The sequence below is a fragment of the Hemibagrus wyckioides genome, linkage group LG17, assembly GCF_019097595.1.
Source record: "Hemibagrus wyckioides isolate EC202008001 linkage group LG17, SWU_Hwy_1.0, whole genome shotgun sequence".
In the NCBI taxonomy this organism is placed as follows: Eukaryota; Metazoa; Chordata; class Actinopteri; order Siluriformes; family Bagridae; genus Hemibagrus; species Hemibagrus wyckioides.
Window position 1 is genome coordinate 18,874,034 of NC_080726.1, and position 21,969 is coordinate 18,896,002.

The 21,969-nt window shown below is 35.9% G+C and overlaps 1 protein-coding gene across 5 annotated transcripts; it reads left to right on the forward strand.

The window, feature by feature from the left end:
• The first annotated feature begins 2,534 nt into the window (after positions 1–2,534).
• Positions 2,535–20,162, forward strand: kcnj13 (potassium inwardly rectifying channel subfamily J member 13). Of its 5 annotated transcripts, XM_058414404.1 has the most exons (4): positions 15,037–15,619; positions 16,169–16,680; positions 17,977–18,555; positions 19,103–20,162. In XM_058414404.1, the coding sequence occupies exons 1-4, from the start codon at positions 15,567–15,569 to the stop codon at positions 19,111–19,113; spliced, it is 1,155 nt and encodes a 384-aa protein (XP_058270387.1). In that variant the 5' UTR covers positions 15,037–15,566; the 3' UTR covers positions 19,114–20,162. The 5 variants fall into 5 exon arrangements, with proteins under 5 accessions (XP_058270389.1, XP_058270390.1, XP_058270388.1 ...); XM_058414406.1 differs by lacking the exon at positions 15,037–15,619 and adding an exon at positions 2,535–2,708 and having other exon boundaries at positions 17,977–20,162; XM_058414407.1 differs by lacking the exon at positions 15,037–15,619 and adding an exon at positions 11,956–11,979 and having other exon boundaries at positions 17,977–20,162.
• Positions 20,163–21,969: the final 1,807 nt, after the last annotated feature.

Genomic DNA, 21,969 nt, shown 5'->3' on the forward strand with positions numbered 1-21,969 from the left:
TATGGCACAATCTACTCAGGATTTAAAATATCTAAGCAACAACCAAACAACCTACGTTTTTCTTATGAAGTAGCTAGCTACACTCCACAAAAGCTGCTCTACTTTTCATCAGCATAAACATTTTACAGATTGATGCTGAAACCTGACGGAGAGGGAAGGTTTCTCAGAGAAATAGAATTTGTAATTGTTGGAAAATCAGAACAAATGTATACATTTATTTGGACAGTTCATTTTTAACCAGTTTTTATTCTTTCCTAGCTTAATCATAGCTAGAATAAATATTACTGTGGCATTTTAAAATATATATATATATATATATATTTCTTATTTTAAAAAACTGTTTTTTTCCTGTTAGTTTTATTATTACAGCGTCATAATGACAGGCTGCACTGCTCCTGAAATCTCTGCTCTGTGACGTGAGCAAATATATATCAAAAATATATATCATTGACCTACATAGTAATGGAAGAGCAAGCGCGATTTCTACATCACAGATGAAGTGAACACCAATTAGACTTGTTTTTTATTTTATTTAGATTAAAGCAGAAGTATTACCGGCGCCCTCTGGTGGACAACAGGCGATATTTTGTTTTTGTTATATTTCTAGCCACCAGATGGCGCCATTGCGAAGGTGGCTTTCCAGATTACCACAATAATATGCTGAGATTTGCGGCGAGGATGGAGGTAGAATGATGTGAATGGGTTTACCTGATTAATTGATCTTAAATCTGATCATTTATTTATACAATAAACACAAATATGTATACACTGCACTTACTTATACATTATTAATACTTTATACGTGTATAAAATGTATGGATACGAATCTATATAGTGTATATACTATTATAATGAAGTATTATAAAAAAATATTTACATAGATGCCAGTGTCATCACTTGGGACAGGAAACATTTTTGACCGGAGGAGATGAATGCTGACTCTCCAGGTGTATATATTTACAGCATTAAAGTAAAGTATAAAAGTAAAGTATAAAAGTCGCTCCATATTTGCATAAAGCTCAACTTGTTTTATGCAAATATGGACACGCCCACATCTAGCCGCTAACGGTCACCGTCACTGAACATGTATGATATCCTCATACATACTGATATAATATTCACCTGTATAGGTGAAAGTAGTGAGAGACTCGGGGAGGAGGCGTGGCCTAAACTCTTATACCTTTATACCTTTTATGGTTATTTTTAAAGGTGTGGAATGTCCAAGAAACAAGTTAGCGTTTATGTTAGAGCAGTTATAGACAGACGGACCCTCAGCAGAATATTCTCAAAAATCTTGTGAAGATTAAGCTCAAAATCCTCTGGTAAACTGGCATGAGGTAAACAATGGAGTAACACATTTATAGTTACTTTTATCTTTATTGAATATGCTGTTTTACTAATTTAAAGAAATGTTATTAATAATGTTACATATTATTATCATCATCAATAATAATTATCATCAATAATAATAATAATAATAATAAGTATAATTATAACACCATCATCATCATTATTATCATCATCATCATTATCATCATCATCATCATTATTATTGTTATTGTTATTGTTATTGTTATCTTTATAGTATTAGCCTTATATTTAATAAAGCATGCATTGGTGTATCGTCTGCAGCGATACACCACTGAGATGGTGAGGAAGTGTTTCATTTCACTCTGGCTAAATCAAATCAAATCAAATTAAACAAACAATTTTTAAGAGAGCGGTTTGTGAATGGCAAAAGAAAGTCTCGATGTTTACATATGAATTTTTGTCGAATGGACCGGAATATTGTTCCTCAAGACATAGATTTTGCGAAAATGTGAAGAATGTGGGATCTTGATTGACGTTTTGGCATTCCTCTGACCTCTGACCCTTTGCTCTCACCCATGACAAAAACCCAGCTGAGACCTGTGATTGCTGATTGCGAAACTTCCTCTCTCTCTCTCTCTCTCTCTCTCTCTCTCTCTCTCCCTCTCTTCCTCTCTCTCTCCCCTCTGGTGATTTGACCTCTGAGAGATGCATGACCTCTGACCCTGAACCACGGACCAATCGGAGGTCTGCTTGAATTCCGGGAAGCCAATCAGCATGCAGATTCCACAAAACGAGTAATATTGCATAACCTGAGACGGAATGTGACATCAGACTGGAATTAATAAAATAATGCAGAAGGGTTTGTACGTTAAGCCAGCATATACACACACACAAACACACATGCACACATAAAACACACACACACACACACACACACATAAAACAGACAGTCTGTCAGCAATGGACAACATGAAGACACAAAACAAATACTGAAATTCCAAGACTTTCAAGCAACAGCTGTCCCCTTTGACACACACACAGACACACACACATACACACACACATACACACTTTTAGCCTCTAGGTGTTTCTCTCCTTTCTTTCTCTGTCTCTTTCTCAAGCACTCCTAATTGGCCACACGCTGAGTAATGTGACCAATGGGCTGCTGTGCTGGCGTTCTTCTGTGTGTGTGTGTGTGTGTGTGTGTGTGTCAGCCTGAGTGTGTGAGTGTGCTCAGGAGCTGATCAGGGTATCTCAGGCTCCCTGTGTCCTGTACAGAAAGAGTTTTTGGAAGACTCTGACTCGCTGAGTTACAGTTGGACCTACAATTCTACTAAAGTTTAGACTTTCAACTTTTGGGACAAAAGACAGAGCAGCATCCAGAGGAGACCAGAGAGGTGAGAGACACCATATCTCTACACACATACAGATGTGGACATGTCGTTATGTCCAAAAAGAAAAATAAATTTAGGAAATATTAGTGATGGAGAAACATCCTTATTGATAATCTTATATTTGTGAAGGCACTAAAACAAAACGGTAAGAAAGTGAAATGATCTGCATCTGTTTTAAAATAACATAACGTTTCTACATTATATAATATATATTTATAAGTTATAAAGTTTGACTTTGTGTAAAATTCTAGATAATTAAAAATGCCTGAACAAAAAGTATTTGAAATAACAGTGTAAACAATTTTTTTACACTTTCATTTTTAATTTTATTTAAAATAATGTTTTGCAATTCTACCTCACTAAAGAAAACCTGGTTATGAATATTATCAATTTAAAAAGAGTATTTAAAAGTAAAAAATGTAAGCTGTAGTCCAAACTATTGGTTTAAAAAGAAAAATACAATATAGTAAAATCTAGGCTAGTAGAAAAAGTGCATTATTGTTTTGTTTTGTTTTTTTAGAGGGGGGGTACAAATAAATTGCTCAAAATTTAAGGAGGACTCATAAAAAGGCTGATATCTGATTTGCCTATGACAATGAAACAAACTTTTAAAGAACAAATGAAATGTTTTGGGGGCAGTATGGTGGCTTAGTGGTTAGCACTGTTGACTCACAGCAAGAAGGTCCTGGGTTTGAATCCTGGGTTTGAACAGGCAGGGGGCCTTTCTGTGTAGAGGAAAGGGTGGGTTATTCAGGTTTCCTCCCACAGTCCAAAAACATGTACATTCGGTTGATTAGTAATTCTAAATTGCGTGTGTGTGTTTGTCTGTCTATATGTGGCCCTGTGATGGACTGGTGACCTGTCCAGGGTGTACCCCTGCCTTTTGCCCAATGTGTGCTGGGATAGGTTCCAGCAGAGCTAATTAGGATTAAAGCAGGTATAGACGATGGATGGATGAAATGGTTTGGATTTGTGAAATTTTTGTGTTTTTTTTTTTTAATTTTTAAAAATGTAGTAATGTAATGTAGTAAATGTAATAATTTACTGTGATAAATGCAGCACAGAGGTCTGAAGTTTAATGTTGAAGCACTTAAATATTAATTAGAATGAATAAATATTAGAAATTGTTATAAATATTACACACCAGAGTTTAATGTTGACACTCAAATGCTCAAGTGATCAATTATAGCCAGACTTGCTAGAAAACACTGGACCTCTGCCAATCAGGATCGAGTATTTTCCCTAACCATCTTACATGAGTGATTGTTATGTGAAGTCCAGCATCCTTTTTTTAAACCTGGAACAAGTTCAAGCACCTCGCAGTTCGCTCAGGCGTTAAATGTGCAGTTTATTGAGCTAAACCATAATAATCATGTGTGTTAGCTAAATATAGAGTCTGGAAGGAAAGGCGGTCGAGGAAACATCCAAAATGTAAACAGGAATAAAAAAAACCCCACAGAAAATATCTATAAAATTTAAAAATTTTGGAAACTCTTAAAAATAAGGTAAATATTTCAACTCGTCAACAAAAATATGACACATATAATCATAAGATTATTTTAGGTAAATGTACCACACACACACATACACACATATATATTTAAGAATATTATAATAATTTTTTTTTTTTTTAAATTGTGCTTTTTGACCAGTAAAACTAAAGTTTCTGTTTTTTAAGCTCAAGTTACATTTGGACTTTGTGAAAGTTGTGGATTTTTTTAGTAACGTAGTTCTTGAAAAACAGATATAAAAAACAAAAACAAAAAAACAATTGTGTTGTTGGAAAAATTGGCAAACTGCTGTAGTATCAAAGGAATAAAACACTAAAATATTCAACTTTAAGGTGGTAACAGTGACCCTGCTTTGAATTGGATCATGTTGTGGATTATTTTCCTATAACAGCACTTCCCTAAGTGTCCCCAAGACTTTTGTTGTGTGATTGTTGTAGCCAAAAACGCTTGATTTTTTTTTTTAGCATTTTTCAAAATTTGTGGCATCATTTTGCTTTTGGGGGGGGAAATCTGGGGTGTTTAATTTTTGGTAATAATTCCTCAGAATATTGTGAAGTTTGCTTGATTTTGTGGAATTTTATGCGATTGCAAAGTCAAGAAATCCTGAAGGGGCTGAACTGTACAAGCTGAATGTACAACGTTCCAGCAGTTTAGTTTCTTGACGGCTGATTCCAGTGTTTTACAACTTTTGTTTGTGTAAATCTGATCCTAAGAAACAACACAAACACAATTTGAGGATCACTTTTGCGACAGAACATGTCTTATTCTTTACACCTTTTTTCTTATTTGCTGTATCATTTTATTATTTAATCTTAATTTCATTGAATTAATACAGTATACAGTATACTATATATATTAATACAGCATATTACTGTTAGTTTTGGTTATTGCTTGGTTAGTAAAGCTTTTGTTGTAATGCATAAATGTAGTGTGAGGGATTCCCCCCCCCTTTTTTTGTTGTTATTTCAGACCGATTTGAAGATGCGTAACATAGACAAAATCATTTATCTTTACTAATTGTATTTATTTATTTATTTATTTATTTATTTATTTATTCATTAATTCATTTAATGAATCAAGTCGTTTCGGAAAAAAATAACATGGTACATTCTACATAATAAGTAATTAGCATGATGTTACACCAGAATTATCATTACAGCATCCTGTAGGTAATCTGAAAATAACAGAAATTCTGAATGAATTGAAATTCTTCCCCAAATAAACTAAATAGAGTGAATTAAGCCTAACCTTAATCCTAGATTGTTATAAGACTCAGCTACTAGATTTACAGTAAACATTAAGATTAGGCAGACTGCAGGCAAAACCTAGCATCAGATAGCATCTTCTGAACAAGTAACCTTAAACTTAGCTAACTAGCTGGTTTGTGACATCATACAGTTTCAACAAAAATCACAAAACGCTACAAAATACAAATTCTGATAGTAAGTAATTCTATATCTGTCATGAACCAGCAGGAAACCGTGTGCCATATCTTTTTTAGTGATGTGCCTTTTGTGTATGAGTCGACTCGCCTACATGAGCTCTTTTTTTTCTTTATTAGTTGGGCGTTCTTTCAGCTTCAGTAGCTGTTTCGCTTCCACAGAAACTGTATTTCAGCATTTGGGCTGTTTGTTTAAAAGATTCGACTCGAAAGATTAGACACTGAAGAATCAACTTGAAAGTATCGACTCGTTGTTTCACTGAGTCAAGTGAGCATTAAAAGAGGCTAAATGAATTAATTGGCTAATTGATACTTTAAGTTTTAAGAGATTAGTTTAGAAGCTGTGGGTAGAAATTAAGTTTGGAAGAAATAAAATTTAAGTGAAATGGTTTATAAAGACTGTAGAGCTTTGTAGTGCTGAACTGCATACTTTGTGTTAAATATGGCAAAATTCTCCAGTGCTGTTGGTGAATTAAATAGTGTGTACTCTACTGTACTATGTATTGTTTGGGACACAGCTTTTAAATCAAGATATATATATTTATTAAAATATAATTGCAAATATTTGATCAGTACTATTTGTAGTCTTATTTGTAGGAACTCTTTATCTTCCAAATATTTACATATTCAGCTCTAAGCATGTACAATAATAATTTTAGTTAGTTATTAGAACATTTTGAGAGCTTTCATTCCTGAGTTTTACAGAAGCAGAACACATTAGCTTGAAGTTGGCGATATTTATCGGCTCCTTGGTTTGACTTTGATATTAGTGTGTTCATTTACTCCACTAAAAACTGAAACGATTCAAAAACATACCTCGTTTTTAAAACTGTTGGAACCAACAGTTGCTGATGCAGTAAAATTTCATTTAGTACGATATTTAATGAAAACAGATTTAAAATAATACACCACATTCATATTCTCAGGAAAAAGGTGTCTACTACAGAAAGAAACCATGTCCCCGTGAGACAGGGAAACATGTTCATATAATTAAGTGTCATCATCTCCCAAACATTTAGCGTTCAACATAATGAATGATCAAACCTGATTATTGGATTGTTTTATTAGTTAAAATCGAGAGCTAGAGGGGCAGTGGTGGCTCAAGTGGTTAAGGCTCTGGGTCACTGACCGGAAGATCAGGGGTTCAAGCCCCAGCACTGCCAAGTTGCCACTGTTGGGCCCTTGAGCAAGGCCCTTAACCCTCTCTGCTCCAGGGGCGCCGTATCATGGCTGACCCTGCGCTCTGACCCCAACCTCCAAGGATGGGATATGTGAAGAAAGAATTTCACTGTGCTGTAATGTATATGTGACAAATAAAGGCTGTTTCTGTTTCATTTCAGCTGATTGATTAACCAGTTAATTGGGAATGTAGTGTGAAAGTTGTTAGTGTGTATATTTTTAGCGCTAGTCGTGTAATGAGTGTAAAGACGCATGTACAGAGTCGTAGCTTTAGGAAATGAGGATTTAACTGGTGAAATTTACAATCTCTGAAACACACTTGCTGATCTGATTAAGGACTAAATCCCATTAAGCACTATCTGATTAAGAATTGATTCAATCCATTTGTTGCATTTAAGTGTTAAACACCTCCATATCTACTGATATCTAGGGAAAGCTCCTAAGCTACAGTAACTAATCACAGTTGATAAATACGTTACAAAGATCAGTCAGTAGATCAGTCAGTCGGTATTGACCACCATTGTGTGTTTAAACGAGCAGCTACAGGAGCAACTGTTCTGACTAAAATCTAGAATAAAAGTTTAATCTGTTGCCTAGTATTTTATATCTTCACTCCAGTTTGTTTTAGAATGTAAAGTTTAGATGTAGATCTATATAATCAATTATAGTATAGTTCCTGATATTTACTGCACTTCATTCAGACAAAGGCTTTACATGTATATGTAAGATTTCAGGGCCTTTTTTGGTTCTTTTGTTCCTTTATAATGAACACATGCATCATTATCATCATCATCATCATCATCGTCATTAGCAACCTGAATATCCTACAGGAGAGACATACTGTATATTTAATCATTATCTTATAATGATATGAATCACATATCCATTTCAAAAACTGTTCTATGAGTTAAAGCATGATCTCTCAGGAATAGTGTGGAACTTCTCCTCATGTACAAAAAAACCCCCAAAAAAACCCATATTAAAAATAAATAAATAAAAGTCTGAATTTTTATATTAGTGTGAAGCTGTGAAGAGCTTCATGTAGTGCAAAAATCGTAAAATAAATAAATAAATAAATAAAAATAATAATAATAATAATAATAATAAAGGTAGCACAAGGCCTTTTCAAATAATAATAATAATAATAATAATAATAATAATAATAACAATAACAATAACAATAACAATAACAATAATAATAATAATAATAAAGTAAGGCAGTTATCATCATAATACAGCATTGTAATTGTTATTTTTAAAATGATTTCTAAATTATATCCTGTGTGTGTGTGTGTGTGTGTGTGTGTGTGTGTGTGTGTGTGGATAATAAAACACTATAGAAATTTTCACTTTGCCAGAGGAAAGAAATTTCCTCATGACCACAGACCCACACACACACACACACACACACACACACATACACACACACGTTTGTCTTACTATCCTTTATATGCATTAACCTTAAATCTAACCTGAACCTTAAGATCTCTAAGTTTTATTAATTTACTTTTAATAAAACTTCTCACAAAGTCAAATCTGAAAGATCTTTATGGGGACGTTTGGTCCATCAACATATATATAAAAGCACACACACACACACACAAAAATCTAAGACAAACCACTGATCCCCAGGGCATACATTCTGCATATGTGCATGTGTGTATGACAATCACATGGTCTGCTGAAAGACAATGACCACTGTGTGTGTGGTGTGTGTGTGTGTGTGTGTGTGTGTAATACGTGGTACAGTAATTTGAATTTATAGCTACATAGATGAGTATTTGAAACCAATACTGGAACAAAACACACACACACACACAGCCAAGTCAAATAGACACCTGTAGCCTAAAGTTTCCATTCACACTCAGGGCAACAGTCATAATAGTGAATTGGTGACTAAACAACACACAAACACACACACACACACCTGCATAATCCTGCATTATACATTACACAAACTAACATGAATGTATCACTGTGCATTCATGCAGAGAACACACACAGTTCATTCACACTGAACACAAACACATTTAGATCACATTTCATAAAGCAGAGTTAAAATCATTTGTAACATCACAACCCCAGAGTCTTTAATTCTTTGGAAAATGTATCAGTGATCACTGAGAGAATTAGAGAGAACTAAGAGAGTTAACTGTTCAGTGAATGACACGTTACGCTTTTATCCATTTGAGGTTGTATTTAACTTTGTGGAACATCTGCAGAACAAGCCAGCTATAAAAGACAAGAAAAGTGTCATGTCACGGAGAAGCATATTTAAATGAGCACATATTTAAATGTGTTTATCATTAGATTGAGATTATTGGCATGTCCACCATGTAAATGCTACATAAACTATAACATAGCGCAATAATATAAACCTGTGGGCTGCTTTTTTAGAAAATTAATCAACATCTTCTGACATGTCAGATTTGAGAATTCCACTCATTGTTTGCCATAAATCAAATATTCTAACAATTATAATTAAAAGAGAATCGAAAGCTTAAGCACTTCGAGTTGATACTCGTCCAGCATCATGCCTCAGAGGCCTAAGGATTCACACGAGTCCATTTTGCCGTGATTTTTCCACGCTAAGCGAGTTCCATGCTGTATGGCCCAGCAGGCAGCCCGGGTAAACATTAGCTCAGCTGCGTGTGTCTGACAGATGCCGAGGAGCAGGGTCAATCGTTTCACTCGTTCTTTTTTTCTAGCCTTTTTTTTCCATCCGTCACTCTCTGCTCGCCTCCGCAGGCCCTGCAAGAGGGACTCGGAAACCTGGCTCAAGAACGGACAAGTGCAAGCAGCAATTGTTCAGGAACACACAAGAAGTTCTGCAACTCAACGACATGCTTAGCAAATATTAGAGAGCTGGAACCGGGTCAGGAAACGCGCTCGTAATGCTGTACACAGTGGTCACATTGTGAAAACAGTGGAAGGGGGGGATGACAGGATCAAACTGTGAGGGACCCACCGGACTTACCATGGCAGACGTCAAAAAGTCTAGCTGCACAAGAAAATAATGAAGGCAAAAGCTTCCTTCCACTGCACTTTGCTCCAGTCAGGATTTACTGATTTAATCTCTAATTGGTCTGGATTTATTTTTTCTTTTCTTTTCAATAAAATCAGCTGACACCTCATCGTTCTGATGACCCACACGTTCTAACACGTTAGCATCTCTAAAGTAACAATTTGCATGAGGTATTGAAGGACAGATGTTAAAAAAATTTGTGAGGGTTTCTGTAAGCAGACGTAAAGCTGTAAAACTTTACCAGAGGAAAAGTGAGAGGAAGGCTGCTATAACGTAAGTGAGAACAGGAAGTAGCTTCTTTCATGGAGGTTCCACGACGTTCAACGTAGCTATAATGGATAATATTCAGCTTTGTTGTACATTTTATTACTGTTTAAATAAATCAGTCCCTCCAGGATTTTATAATCTGAAATTCATGCAAAATCAAATGAACCAAATGTTAATTAATAAATAAATAAATAAATAAATAAATATTTAATATTGAACTATTATTGTAATTAGTTTATTATTAGATATTAAATATTAAAATATTACTTTAATTTATATTATATTAATATTTTAAAATATTTTGTGAAACTCTTCATTTTAAAAAATGACCGCAGAGTTTTAAAAAAGAGACCACAGAAGAATCCTGTTTGCGATTTTACCAATTTAAGTAGTTTTCCATTTAAAAAACACAGCAACATCAATGATTTTTGGCTACAACTGAATAACGTATTCTACTTATTACTGATTTTCAGTTGATCGTTTTCCTGTAACATCCACACTCTGTTTGTGTTTTTTTCCTTACTTGAGTTTTTAACTTAATGTTATTTACTGCGTTATAAACCTGTGTGTGTTTTTTTATGTTTGTTTGATGAAATTTAAAGATGTTGACTATGTTTAAACAATTTTAAAAATTAATGATATGAACATTTGTTAATGCACATATTCAGCTAATGAGCCAAGTAATAGAGAAGCTTGTTTGTGGTGTTGTAGTTCGTTTTGTGTCTTTAGTTCATTTAGTTCATGTTTTGTCTTTTTCATGTTAACTAACATGTCAAACGTTGTATCACTGAAAGAAATCTTAAAACAAAGCATGATTTACAGCTTACGTGATAAAAACTATGTTAATTTAAAACGAAATTAAAAGGCAAATTGCAGATTTGGATATTTACCTGCATATTTTCGTACAACCTGTATGTTATTCGCTTTTTATAGTTTTTTCCCGCCCACTTATTTATCTAGAGCTATCCAATTGGCCCCAACCCCTCAAATTATAGCAGTACTGAGATGGCTCATAATCGGGAGTAAAAAATATACAGTGGTCCATAAATATTGATTGATTTGTAATTGCAGAAAGGATTTGTAGTTGTAATAAGAAGACTAAAATTTCACTGATCTTAAAAAAAATTAAAAATCGGAAAGCGTGATTCTTCAAGCTTCTAATGTGAATGTAAACAAGTCCTCCATCACCAATGAAACAATAATTTTACACACATCAAGATTAATTTTTCATATTGGATCATTTTTTAAACTTCAAATAAATAAGAAATTAAAGTTACAAAGATATATTGCGAAGCCCCACCCCATCATTTATCATTTATCCAATTGGTTGTAAACATAATCAAAGATTTGTAATTGTTGAAAACTCTGATTGATAATGCTGCATAAATATAAACATTTTAAATATAAACATATACTCATAGTTTTATTTACAAACGACTTTAAACAATTCTAGAATTAATTCATGTATCCTTTCAAAAAAAAAAAGGCGGGATTTTGACGTACTAGCTACAAGAGTGCTACAAGTGTGTGTGTGTGTGTGTGTGTGTGTGTGTGCGTGTGTGTGCATGCATGTGTGTGCATTTTTTGTGAAGTAACTTTGCAGACTTGCTGAGTCACATATGTCTCACACACACACAGACAGACACACACTCACACACGTGCAAAGAGCCAGCTTTGGTATTCTCAGCACACACAAACAGCACCGGATACACTCAGTGTGTGTGTGTGTGTGTGTGTGTGTTTGAGAGAAAGTGTTAGGCTCCCTCTGCAGGACTTGAACAAAAACTTTGTTTCGGTTCATTCAGAAGGAGAAAATCTGAAGACCATTAACATCCTCGCTTCTGTTTTCAGGTGACACAAATGAGACAGACTTTTAAGTGTTTCTTTTTTTCCCCTGTATGGTGGGGTAAAAGGGGGTGGGGTTTTGTACTGGGTTTTGTCCAATGAGTGGACATGTTAAATAGTGCTTTATTTGTTTGTATGGAGAGATACAGAGTTACAGAGTTACAGTGCATCCTTATATAAAGAGGACAGAGAGGACTGAGGGACCAAAGTGTGTGTGTATGTGTGTGTGTGTGTGTGTGTCTCTGCTCTCACAAAAAACTCCAGCATACTGAAGGTATGAATTTATTTATTTATTTATTTATTTATTTATTGATTGCTGTCATCATAGAACATCAGGAATCTAATCATTTCTAGAATATTCTTCAGATGCTCTTATTGAAAGTTTAAAATGATGGGGTTTTTTTTATAAGTATGAATGAAGTGTGTGATTGATCAGTGCTGACAGGTCAAGCACTACTGTGTAAGAGCAGAGAGAGAGAGAGAGAGAGAGAGAGAGAGAGATGGGAAAGGATGTGGAAGAGAGAAAGAAAGGGAAGACAGAAAGAAAACAAATAAGGTGTATGGAAAGTGTGTGAAAAGAAGAAAGAGGACAGAAATAAAGAACAAGAGAACGAATGAGTTTAAAGATACAGGGGAGGTGGCAGGAACAAACAGTGAAAGAAGGAGAGAAGAACAGACACAGGAAAGATAGAAGACACAGGAAATGTAAATAAAAGGAGAGAGCTAGAAGAGAATGAAGGGGAGAACCAGTGAGAGGGTTAAGCTGCGTGACGGTGGGAAGGAAGAAAAGAAATAAAGTGAATAAGGGAAAGAAGGGAAGAAGAGACAGGGGGAGAGTGATCCTCTGTCACGTTGCAGCTAGTGCATCACATGAAGTATATGTACTGTACATGAGACACACACACACACCTGCATGCTCCTCTCTCTCAGCGGTCTCAGCTCTCTGTTCATCACCCTCAGGGCATCATGGGCATTCTTTGTGTGTGAGAGAGAGAGAATAACAAAGAACAGAAGAGATGGATGGATAGAAAGAAAGTGGACACATGTCCTGTGTGTGTGTGTGTGTGTGTGTGTGTGTGTGTGTTCAGGTCAGTGTGTAAAATTGTGCAGTGTGTGTGTGTGTGTGTGTGTTCGGGTCAGTGTGTAAAATTGTGCAGTGTGTGTCTGTGTGTGTGTTCAGGTCAGTGTGTAAAATTGTGCAGTGTGTGTGTGTGTGTGTGTGTCTGTTCAGGTCAGTGTGTAAAATTGTGCAGTGTGTGTGTGTGTTCAAGTTAGTCTGTATTATTGTGCAGTGTGTGTATTCTGGTCAGTGCATATAATTGTGCAGTGGGTGTGTGTGTGTTCTGGTCAGTGTTTGTAATTGTGTAGTGTGTGTGTGTGTGTGTGTGTTCAGGTCAGTGTGTAAAATTGTGCAGTGTGTGTTTGTGTCAGTGTGTATAATTGTGTAGTGTTTGTGTGTTCAGGTTAGAGTGTAACATTGTGTACTGTGTATGTGTGTGTGTTCAGGTCAGTGTGTATAATTGTGCATTGTGTGTGTTTGGGTCAGTGTGTGTAATTGTGTAGTGTGTTTTCGGGTCTGTTTGTGTAATTGTGCTGTGTGTGTGTTCAGGTCAGTGTGTGTAATAGTGTAGAGTGTTTTCAGGTCTGTGTGTGTAATTGCGCAGTGTGTATGTGTGTGTGTGTTCAGGTCAGTGTGTATAATTGTGCAGTGTGTGTGTTCGGGTCAGTGTGTGTAATAGTGTAGAGTGTTTTCAGGTCTGTGTGTGTAACTGTGCTGTGTGTGTTTGTGTATTCAAGTCAGTGTGTATAATTGTGTAGTGTGTGTATATGTGTGTGTGTAGTTGTTAGTACTATACTATTCAGTAGTATACAGGTTATTATACACTATACTACACTCCTCCATCCTGCTGCTATACTGGTGTAGATGGTTTTATGTGACATTGATGTCGTCCAGGTTCTGTGTTATACTGAGAACCGTGATACTGGTTTAAACCGGTTCAGTTTATCATATCAACTAATTTCCATGCAGCACTGATGTTACTCTAGAGCTCTGAGCTCTTTATATCACATGATTACTAGCTTTACTTGTTTAAAACGTACACATACACACACACACACACACACCGCCATAGGCATTGTCTCTATAAGATGCATCATGGGATCTTCACATGATGTTTAGACCTTCAGGAAACACAAAAAACACACAGAGAAACATTTCTCTCTCTCTGTCTGTCTGTCTGTCTGTCTGTCTGTCTTTTTATTGCTGTGTCACTATCTCGATTTCTGTCTAGCTCCAGTTTTTTTAGATAAACACAGCTTTCAGTACAAATCACTTCTGCAATGTTTCACTCCAATGTCCCAATTATTATAGAGAAAAGGGATTAAAGTTTACACACACACACACACACACACAGCTGTAAAACATCACTAATTAAATTAGCAGTGCTCTCTCTCTCTCTCTCTCTCTCTCTCTCGTTCTCTCACTTCTTTTCACCCAAAAATATTTTTAGTTATATTCCTTCATGCATTAACTAAATTTCACAGAATGCATTAAAACAAAACTGATTGCTGACACATTTGTATTAAAGTTCAGTTGTTAACTTCAGTTAACATCAGTTGTTTTTTCCCCCCAGACATTCATCATTGATGTTACAGTGTAAAAATATATTATTAGTAGTAGTAGTAGTAGTAGTAGTAGTATATTATTAATATAATAATATTATAAATAATATTATAGTATTATTTACATTATATTCATTACTTATAATTTGAAGGCGTAAAGATCTAAAGCTTTAAGCAGACACGTGATTATTGAACACAGGGAGTCCTGGTAGTTATCATACCCTGAGTTTGTCATCAGGTAGGTGTGAAATGTTGCAGAAATGATTGGAAGTGAAGTCTCACAGCAGAACCTGGTGAAAATGAGTAGGTTCAGGGTCATGAAGAATGTGCTTTCAGTGTATTTTTGGCAATCGCGAATGGTCAGTGTGCATTTAGGTCTCCTGTCTCGTTGATTTACTTTATCTGCTGAGATGAAACACCAGAGTCATTTTAGTAATTTGTGTGTGAGTATGTTTTGCTGATTCATTTCAATTCAATTACAAGTCTTTCCATCAAGACTGGGAGTCCTGGGCTTTGTAACAAACAGAACTCAGTCAGTCTGAATCATCAACTGCACCTTCACCATACAGACTGTAAGCACAGTGCAAAGTCCTAACTCTAGGCTTTCTTCACATGCCTCCTTCTGTGGTACCAGAACAACAATACCTGGAGAGCTGGAGATAATGAACACCTTCATTTGGTCTTATATTCAGCGAAGATCTCACCTGGCCCTACAACGAAACTAATAAGGAATTCAAAGCAATATCTGTACTTGCTCAGACGACTAAAGAAATTTAGCATGACTGCCCTTGAACTTCTACAAGGTATTATTGAAAGCATTCTTGCTAGCAGCTTGATAGTCTGGTTTGGAAGCTTGACTGTCTGGCATCTCGGCACTACTCTTTAGTGAGAGGTCAGAACTGCTCAAACCATCGCAGGAGCAGCCTAAACATCACTAAAAGACCTTGAGCAAGTGCTTGTAGGTGCTTTCCATGGTGGTCAGGGGTCAGTGTGGGCATTCTGCAGCCATGCATCTCCAAGCACTGTGAGTACTGACATTAGTTTTTTCAGCAATTTGTGCCACAGTAGCTCTTCTGATAGGATTGGACTAGACTGCCTAGCATTTGTTTCCACAGTTTCACCTGTTGTCCTATCCTATCAACTTCAACAACCATCTGTTCTCTTGCTGCCTGATATATCCCACCCCCTGACAAGTAACCATGTATATTTGAAAAAAAAAATGACAAAAGTATACTTTTTACATGCATACATTGGTAAGTACACTTGTAGAGAAGTCCTCTAGGCCAAGTAAACTGTTACATTTATATTTTGAAGTACTAATATGGGTATGGAACCTGTGATTATGGTAAATACTCAGGTCTACTTATTTAAGGCCCCCATTAAAATTTCATCAGTTTCATGTTAGTGAGCTTTAATCCAGTTTACAAATCTGTCTAGACACATTTTTGTGTTCAGAGATCTATCTTGATTGGCCCCTGCAGCTCCTTGAAAAATACATTTGAAAAATAGTCTCAGATTTTTGCACCATATTGTTTAGTCAAACTAGTTGACCTTATTTTGTTGCATTTTTCAGGTCCAAATCAACATCTTCATTACCCCCTACCCTCCCTGTTGGCATGGCAAGCAGCAGCTCATCATTCCCACTAATGAAAACCAAACCTCAGCATCAGAGATTGGTTAGTAAGGATGGGCGGAGTCTTATGCGCAGCCCTGCCTCCGGTGTACGGGAAACATGGATTGGGGCATTTAAGGACATGTGGGGGGCATGGCTATCCCTGCGTTGGCGGTGGGTGGTGTTGGCATTCTGTGGCTCATTCCTCCTCCACTGGCTTCTCTTTGCTGTACTGTGGTATGTCTTGGCACGTGCCAATGGTGATTTGGGTGTTGACCATGACAACCCACCACCCGGGCATACGCTGTGTGTCAAATATGTCACGGGATTCACTGCTGCGTTCTCGTTTGCCCTGGAGACCCAGTTGACCATCGGATATGGGACAATGTACCCTAACGCTGACTGCCCCACTGCCATTGCCCTTCTTGCCCTGCAGATGCTGCTGGGGCTCATGCTTGAGGCCTTCATCACTGGTACATTTTTTTTTTTCAAATTATATTCTATAAACAAAAATGAATCATTTAGATTTTTTCATTGTTATGTTGCTTATTATGATTGTTGGATGGTCCACATTGCAACATCACACTGGGTTGAACTTTCTGTCAATATAAATAACTTTAATATCCAGAACTTCTATTTAGGTGAGTAAAATAAGTAAAATTATAAAACTGGTATTTAAAGTACTTTATGAAAGACAAAAAAATATAATTTTCCAACTGTGCATTTCTGGATCATTTAAACTGTTACATATTAAGAAAAAGCTCTAAGTATTGAATAACTGTACATATACTGTAACTTATTTAAACATTACAGCTGACTTGTAACCCATAAACCAATAAAAACAAAACCCACACACAGATTTTGTGTAAATGAGTTAATCAGACACTTTTCTCAGTGACTCTGCATATGTTTGTCAGAAAACCTTTTAGTTTAGTGGCTCTCAGTGTCATACATTATGTAAACTCGTGTTTAAATTATGACAACAGATGTGTAAGATTTTATGAAAATTGTTTGATGCAAATGGTGACTGATGTCAAATAAATTGAAAGGTGTAACACCAAGAATAATTATGTGGCGGTGGTGTACAAAAGCTGTATTATAAATTTAGGCTATATAATAAAAGGCGAAATTAGTTATTAACTTTAACCAACTATAATAATGACCATGAGCATCATTTTAATTAATACATTAATTGATTGATTATTTGGTTGATTAGTTGATTCATTCATTTTAATTACTTTTCTTTGGCTCTTTCAACTATTGTCACTGTCAATATGTCCAGTTATTTATGAATACACAACGTGAGTGTACATATTTTTTCTATATATAATTTATAAAGATTCTCTAAGACTAATAACAACAATATGTATAGCTCACATGTAGAGTTTAGATTGTAAACACTGGGTCTGGGAACAATAGGAGTCCAGATTAAAATTGTATATAGCTGAATAGCTTTAAAATAAATCTAATATAGTTTATGGAAATTTTGTTTATTTACAATTCAGGTTTTTAGACAATAGCTTAAAGATAATATGAGTTCCGGTCAGCTCAAATCAGTCTAGTGGGTCTCATCAGACCTAGAGCTCAAACACATCTGAAGTTTGTGACCAGTATTTGCATGATTTTATGCACTGCACTGCTGCCATGAGATTGGTTGACAGGAAAATTGTTGGAATAATCAGGAATATAGGCGATCCTGCTGAAAAAGGGTCTAAAAAACTTGATTTTTTACCATTTCTTTGTTTTCCTTCTCTTTCAATCTCTCTCAGGTGCATTTGTGGCTAAATTCTCTCGTCCACAGAAGCGTTGCAGTGGAATCTTGTTCAGTCCTAAGGCTGTGGTGTGTGAAGTCGAGGGTCAACGTTGTCTAATGTTCCGTGTGTGTAACCTGCTCTCAAGGCCACTGGTCGACGTTTGTGTAAGTGCTGTACTCTATGAGGAACAGGACGACCACACAATCCGCCAAACTGCCTTGGATTTCCTGTTGGATGGCCTAGGCTCGCGGCCTTGTCCCCTCTTCCTGTCACCTTTGACCTTTCTCCACCCCTTGACCCCAGATAGCCCCCTGAATCGTGCCATGCCCCCGTCAGGCCAGTCACAGTTTGAGCTAGTTGTGTTCCTTTCCGCTTCCCAAGAGGGCACTGGATCCGCCTACCAGAAGAGGACGTCCTATTTGGCTGACGAGATCCAATATGGCCGTCGTTTCACCAAAGCCGTCCTGCATGGAGAGCGGCGAAACAGCACTCAAGCCATGCGTTATTTCGACACGCACATTTGCCCACTTATGGGACCCAACAATTACAGCAACTCTCGGGACAAGGAGTGTGTGGTACAGGTCAACGGAGACGGTAACGATGCAATGGAATAGCTGTGTGTGTGTGTGTCTTTGTGTGTCCTCCATTTTTCCTCATCCACTCTGTGCACATGAAAGGGCATTTCATTTGAGAACAACATTCAGATAACTTTTACATTTCATTCCATTGATGCTAATCACTAGCTAGTAATTGGTCAGATCACTAGCTAGTACCTCTCTTATTGCTTATCACAAGCTAGGATCTTAATCATATTTCAAAACATCAATTTAAAAAAAAACATCTTATTTCACTCAGTGGAGTAATTCTATACTAATTGATAGACACTGAATTGCTAGGAGGATGCTAATCAAAAGCACGGAAGCAACCAGCAAGCTTAAATACAAGTTAAATCCTACACAGCCGATCATTTACATCTTTTCATGATTGTTTTCCTAAATAACAATCACGGCGATAAAGATACACTGTGAAGCCACTAGCATTTTATTTCCACTCCACAGTCCAGAGTGATTCTTCAGATCTGCCTCCCGGCATCAGCCAGAAACTTTAGCATTTTTTGTTTTCCTTTCTCCGAAATGCCCAGGTCAACTTTGAAAATAAGCTCCTTCACGGAATCGAGATGCAGAATGGAGAGAAAACCAGGAGTATTTTCCACCTGCAAGGACTGGATTTGAACAACACTGTTCTTCTGTATCCATATCACACCATCTGGACTTGAAAAAGAAAGGAACAGCAAGAAGGGTGGATGAACATTTATGTGACGTTTTGCGAATTAACAATTATTAAGTGATGATTTTAGAGTACACTGCTGATAGCTAAACACTACTGCTTACAGCTAATAAATTAGTGTCAAAGGTGCCAGGTGATTGTGGTACAAATTAGCAAAATAGCATCAAATATTAAAGCTTGGAAACATGCAGACTTCAATTAGCTAGCCACTTGAAGGAATGGGAACACATTTGTTTGTTTTTTGTACAATTTAAACAAAACCTAAGCAACATATTTAGCTCTTTATTTAGCTTCGAGTAATTAGATCAATCTTTCAAAATGGAAATAATTATACACAATTCTAAGTGTTAATGTACAGTGCTATTAACCACTAAGCTAAGAACACTGTAGTGAAATCCCATTTACTCAAGTGGCAAAGCCTGGACAGTTTTTTGTTTTTGTCATGAGACATTTTTTTCCCACATGAAGGATGAGCAATCACCGGAATTCGCACATAGATCTGCATGATTATACTGATAGTCGCACACTGTATATTACTGTTTTTACTTTCCTATTAAAACCTAGATAACTCTCTGCATTATTAAAGTACTTATCTTCTCTGAGTCTTTGCTCTGAAGGATTTTATGAGCAGAGGTAAATTTTAGTCATCGTTTTCCTCTTTAAGTAATCAATCTAATATATACTGTAAATCAGAAATCAGAAAATTTTATATCAGTATTGCTTATGTGTGTAAAACATTGTGATCCCTAAGATCTTTTTTTTTCTTTCGTACCAAATGGAAGACATTTTTAAACACTGACTATTGTTTGTACATTAAACTGTGCGGAAGGGCCTGTGTGGCCTGTGAAAGAATTACCATCATTTTGTAACATATAACAAGAAAGAGGAATTAAAATAATATTCATAAAAAATCATTTTGATAACTTTTTTTTTTGCTTTATTTCTATTAACACCAAATGTAAAATATTACTGTAATATTGATTTTGTCCCCATTCGATGTCCATGAGACACTACAAAGATATATGTACTTTTATATGTAGCATGTCATCTATATGAGCTCAGTCTTCATTGGCCTTCCATAACACATCACAGCAATTTTCACTTGTGAGCCGCTCATCATTCTTACCACCTTTCAAAAACAAATACAGCAAGTGGAACCCATGTCAAGTATGAACGGTTGACAAAAACAATCGTCACACAGTCATAACACAAGTATTGAGTGATAAACAAGATATGTCATTGTTAATAAATAAAAAATAGCTGTTGTAGGCAAATCAATGTGGTAGAGAGACTTTATAACTTGATACTTTGGTACCTCTGAATCATCACACCATCAGTTTACGTTGATGATGAACAGCACACCACTAAGTGGTTTATTCTCTAATTTAAACTTTCTATCAAACCACGAGACAAAAACGGAGAGTATAATGCCACTCCCATAATTAGCATTGAACTGAGATTTATCGTATTTTCCATCATGTGTTCATATTCATAAGATCTGCACATTACACACAAGTAACTGATAGTCATGATTATTATGCTAGCCCAGTGTGACCTGTACTGGTGTCAGTTTTTATCTGAAAGCAACACCTTATTAAGTGTAATTCAATTTTGTCCCAATCGGTGCAATAACTCACTTGAAAAGCTGAACCAATTTAGTACAGGAGTGTATTCAGGATACTTGAAGCCATAGTTTTAATACCTGAATGACGTACTCGATTCACTGAGAGTTTCATTTTGAAACATATGTCGGCATCCAAATGGTCAAAGCTGTGAAAGAGAAGAACAGATTTAAAACTTCATGTCAGCCACTTTGTTCCTGTTGAGGATGTTCTGGCCGGTCGGAAACGTGAGGTAAGGTCAGGTAATATTTTTTATATGCATATTTCACACTTCTACTGTCCTATACATATCCAGGAATGAGACTTAAAGAAGTGTCTAGTGTGAGAACATATTGTGTGGTATCTATTATGTTCTTTGATGGCCCCTCATACTGGATTGGGTGACTTGGATGTCGTCTATAATGTTTTAAAAGCCGTATGAAATCATTTATAAATTTGCAACATCGCATCGTTAGCATTATTTACCCACATTTTAGTTTTGTATAATATTAAATAATAATAATTCATGTTAACAATAAAACTTAACTATTGAATTATTTATGGTATATAGTATTAGCCTATGTCTTACTTGGCTCACTACTGCCACTTTGTGGAACAATTACTGTTAAAGGTGTTTTATTGGAGAAATAGGTTTCTAATGGGAAAATGGATGGGGCTTTTTACTCATTAAGCCGACACACATTTCCACCAATGTACACAAAGCTCCACCCCAAAATATGTATGTATACACACTGACCGTGCATAACATTATGACCACCTGCCTAATATTGTGTTGGTCCCCCTTTTCCTGCCAAAACACAACAGACTGTGATACACTGTGTATACTGACACCTTTCTATTTCTGATGAGGAGATAATCAGTCTTATTTACTTCAGATTATGTTATCGGTGTATATATTATTATTATATTATATAATCTGTGTATATATTATATTTTATAACTATTATTGTTTTAATCATTTCTACATAATTGTCTGCATTGTGTTGGTAAGAAACAAAATATATAGACTAATGTATCTTTAAAGGGGGAATTGTGGGGGGGTGTAAGAGAGACATAGAGTGAGAGAAAGTGAGAGAGAGATTAAAATAAAGCCCTTATT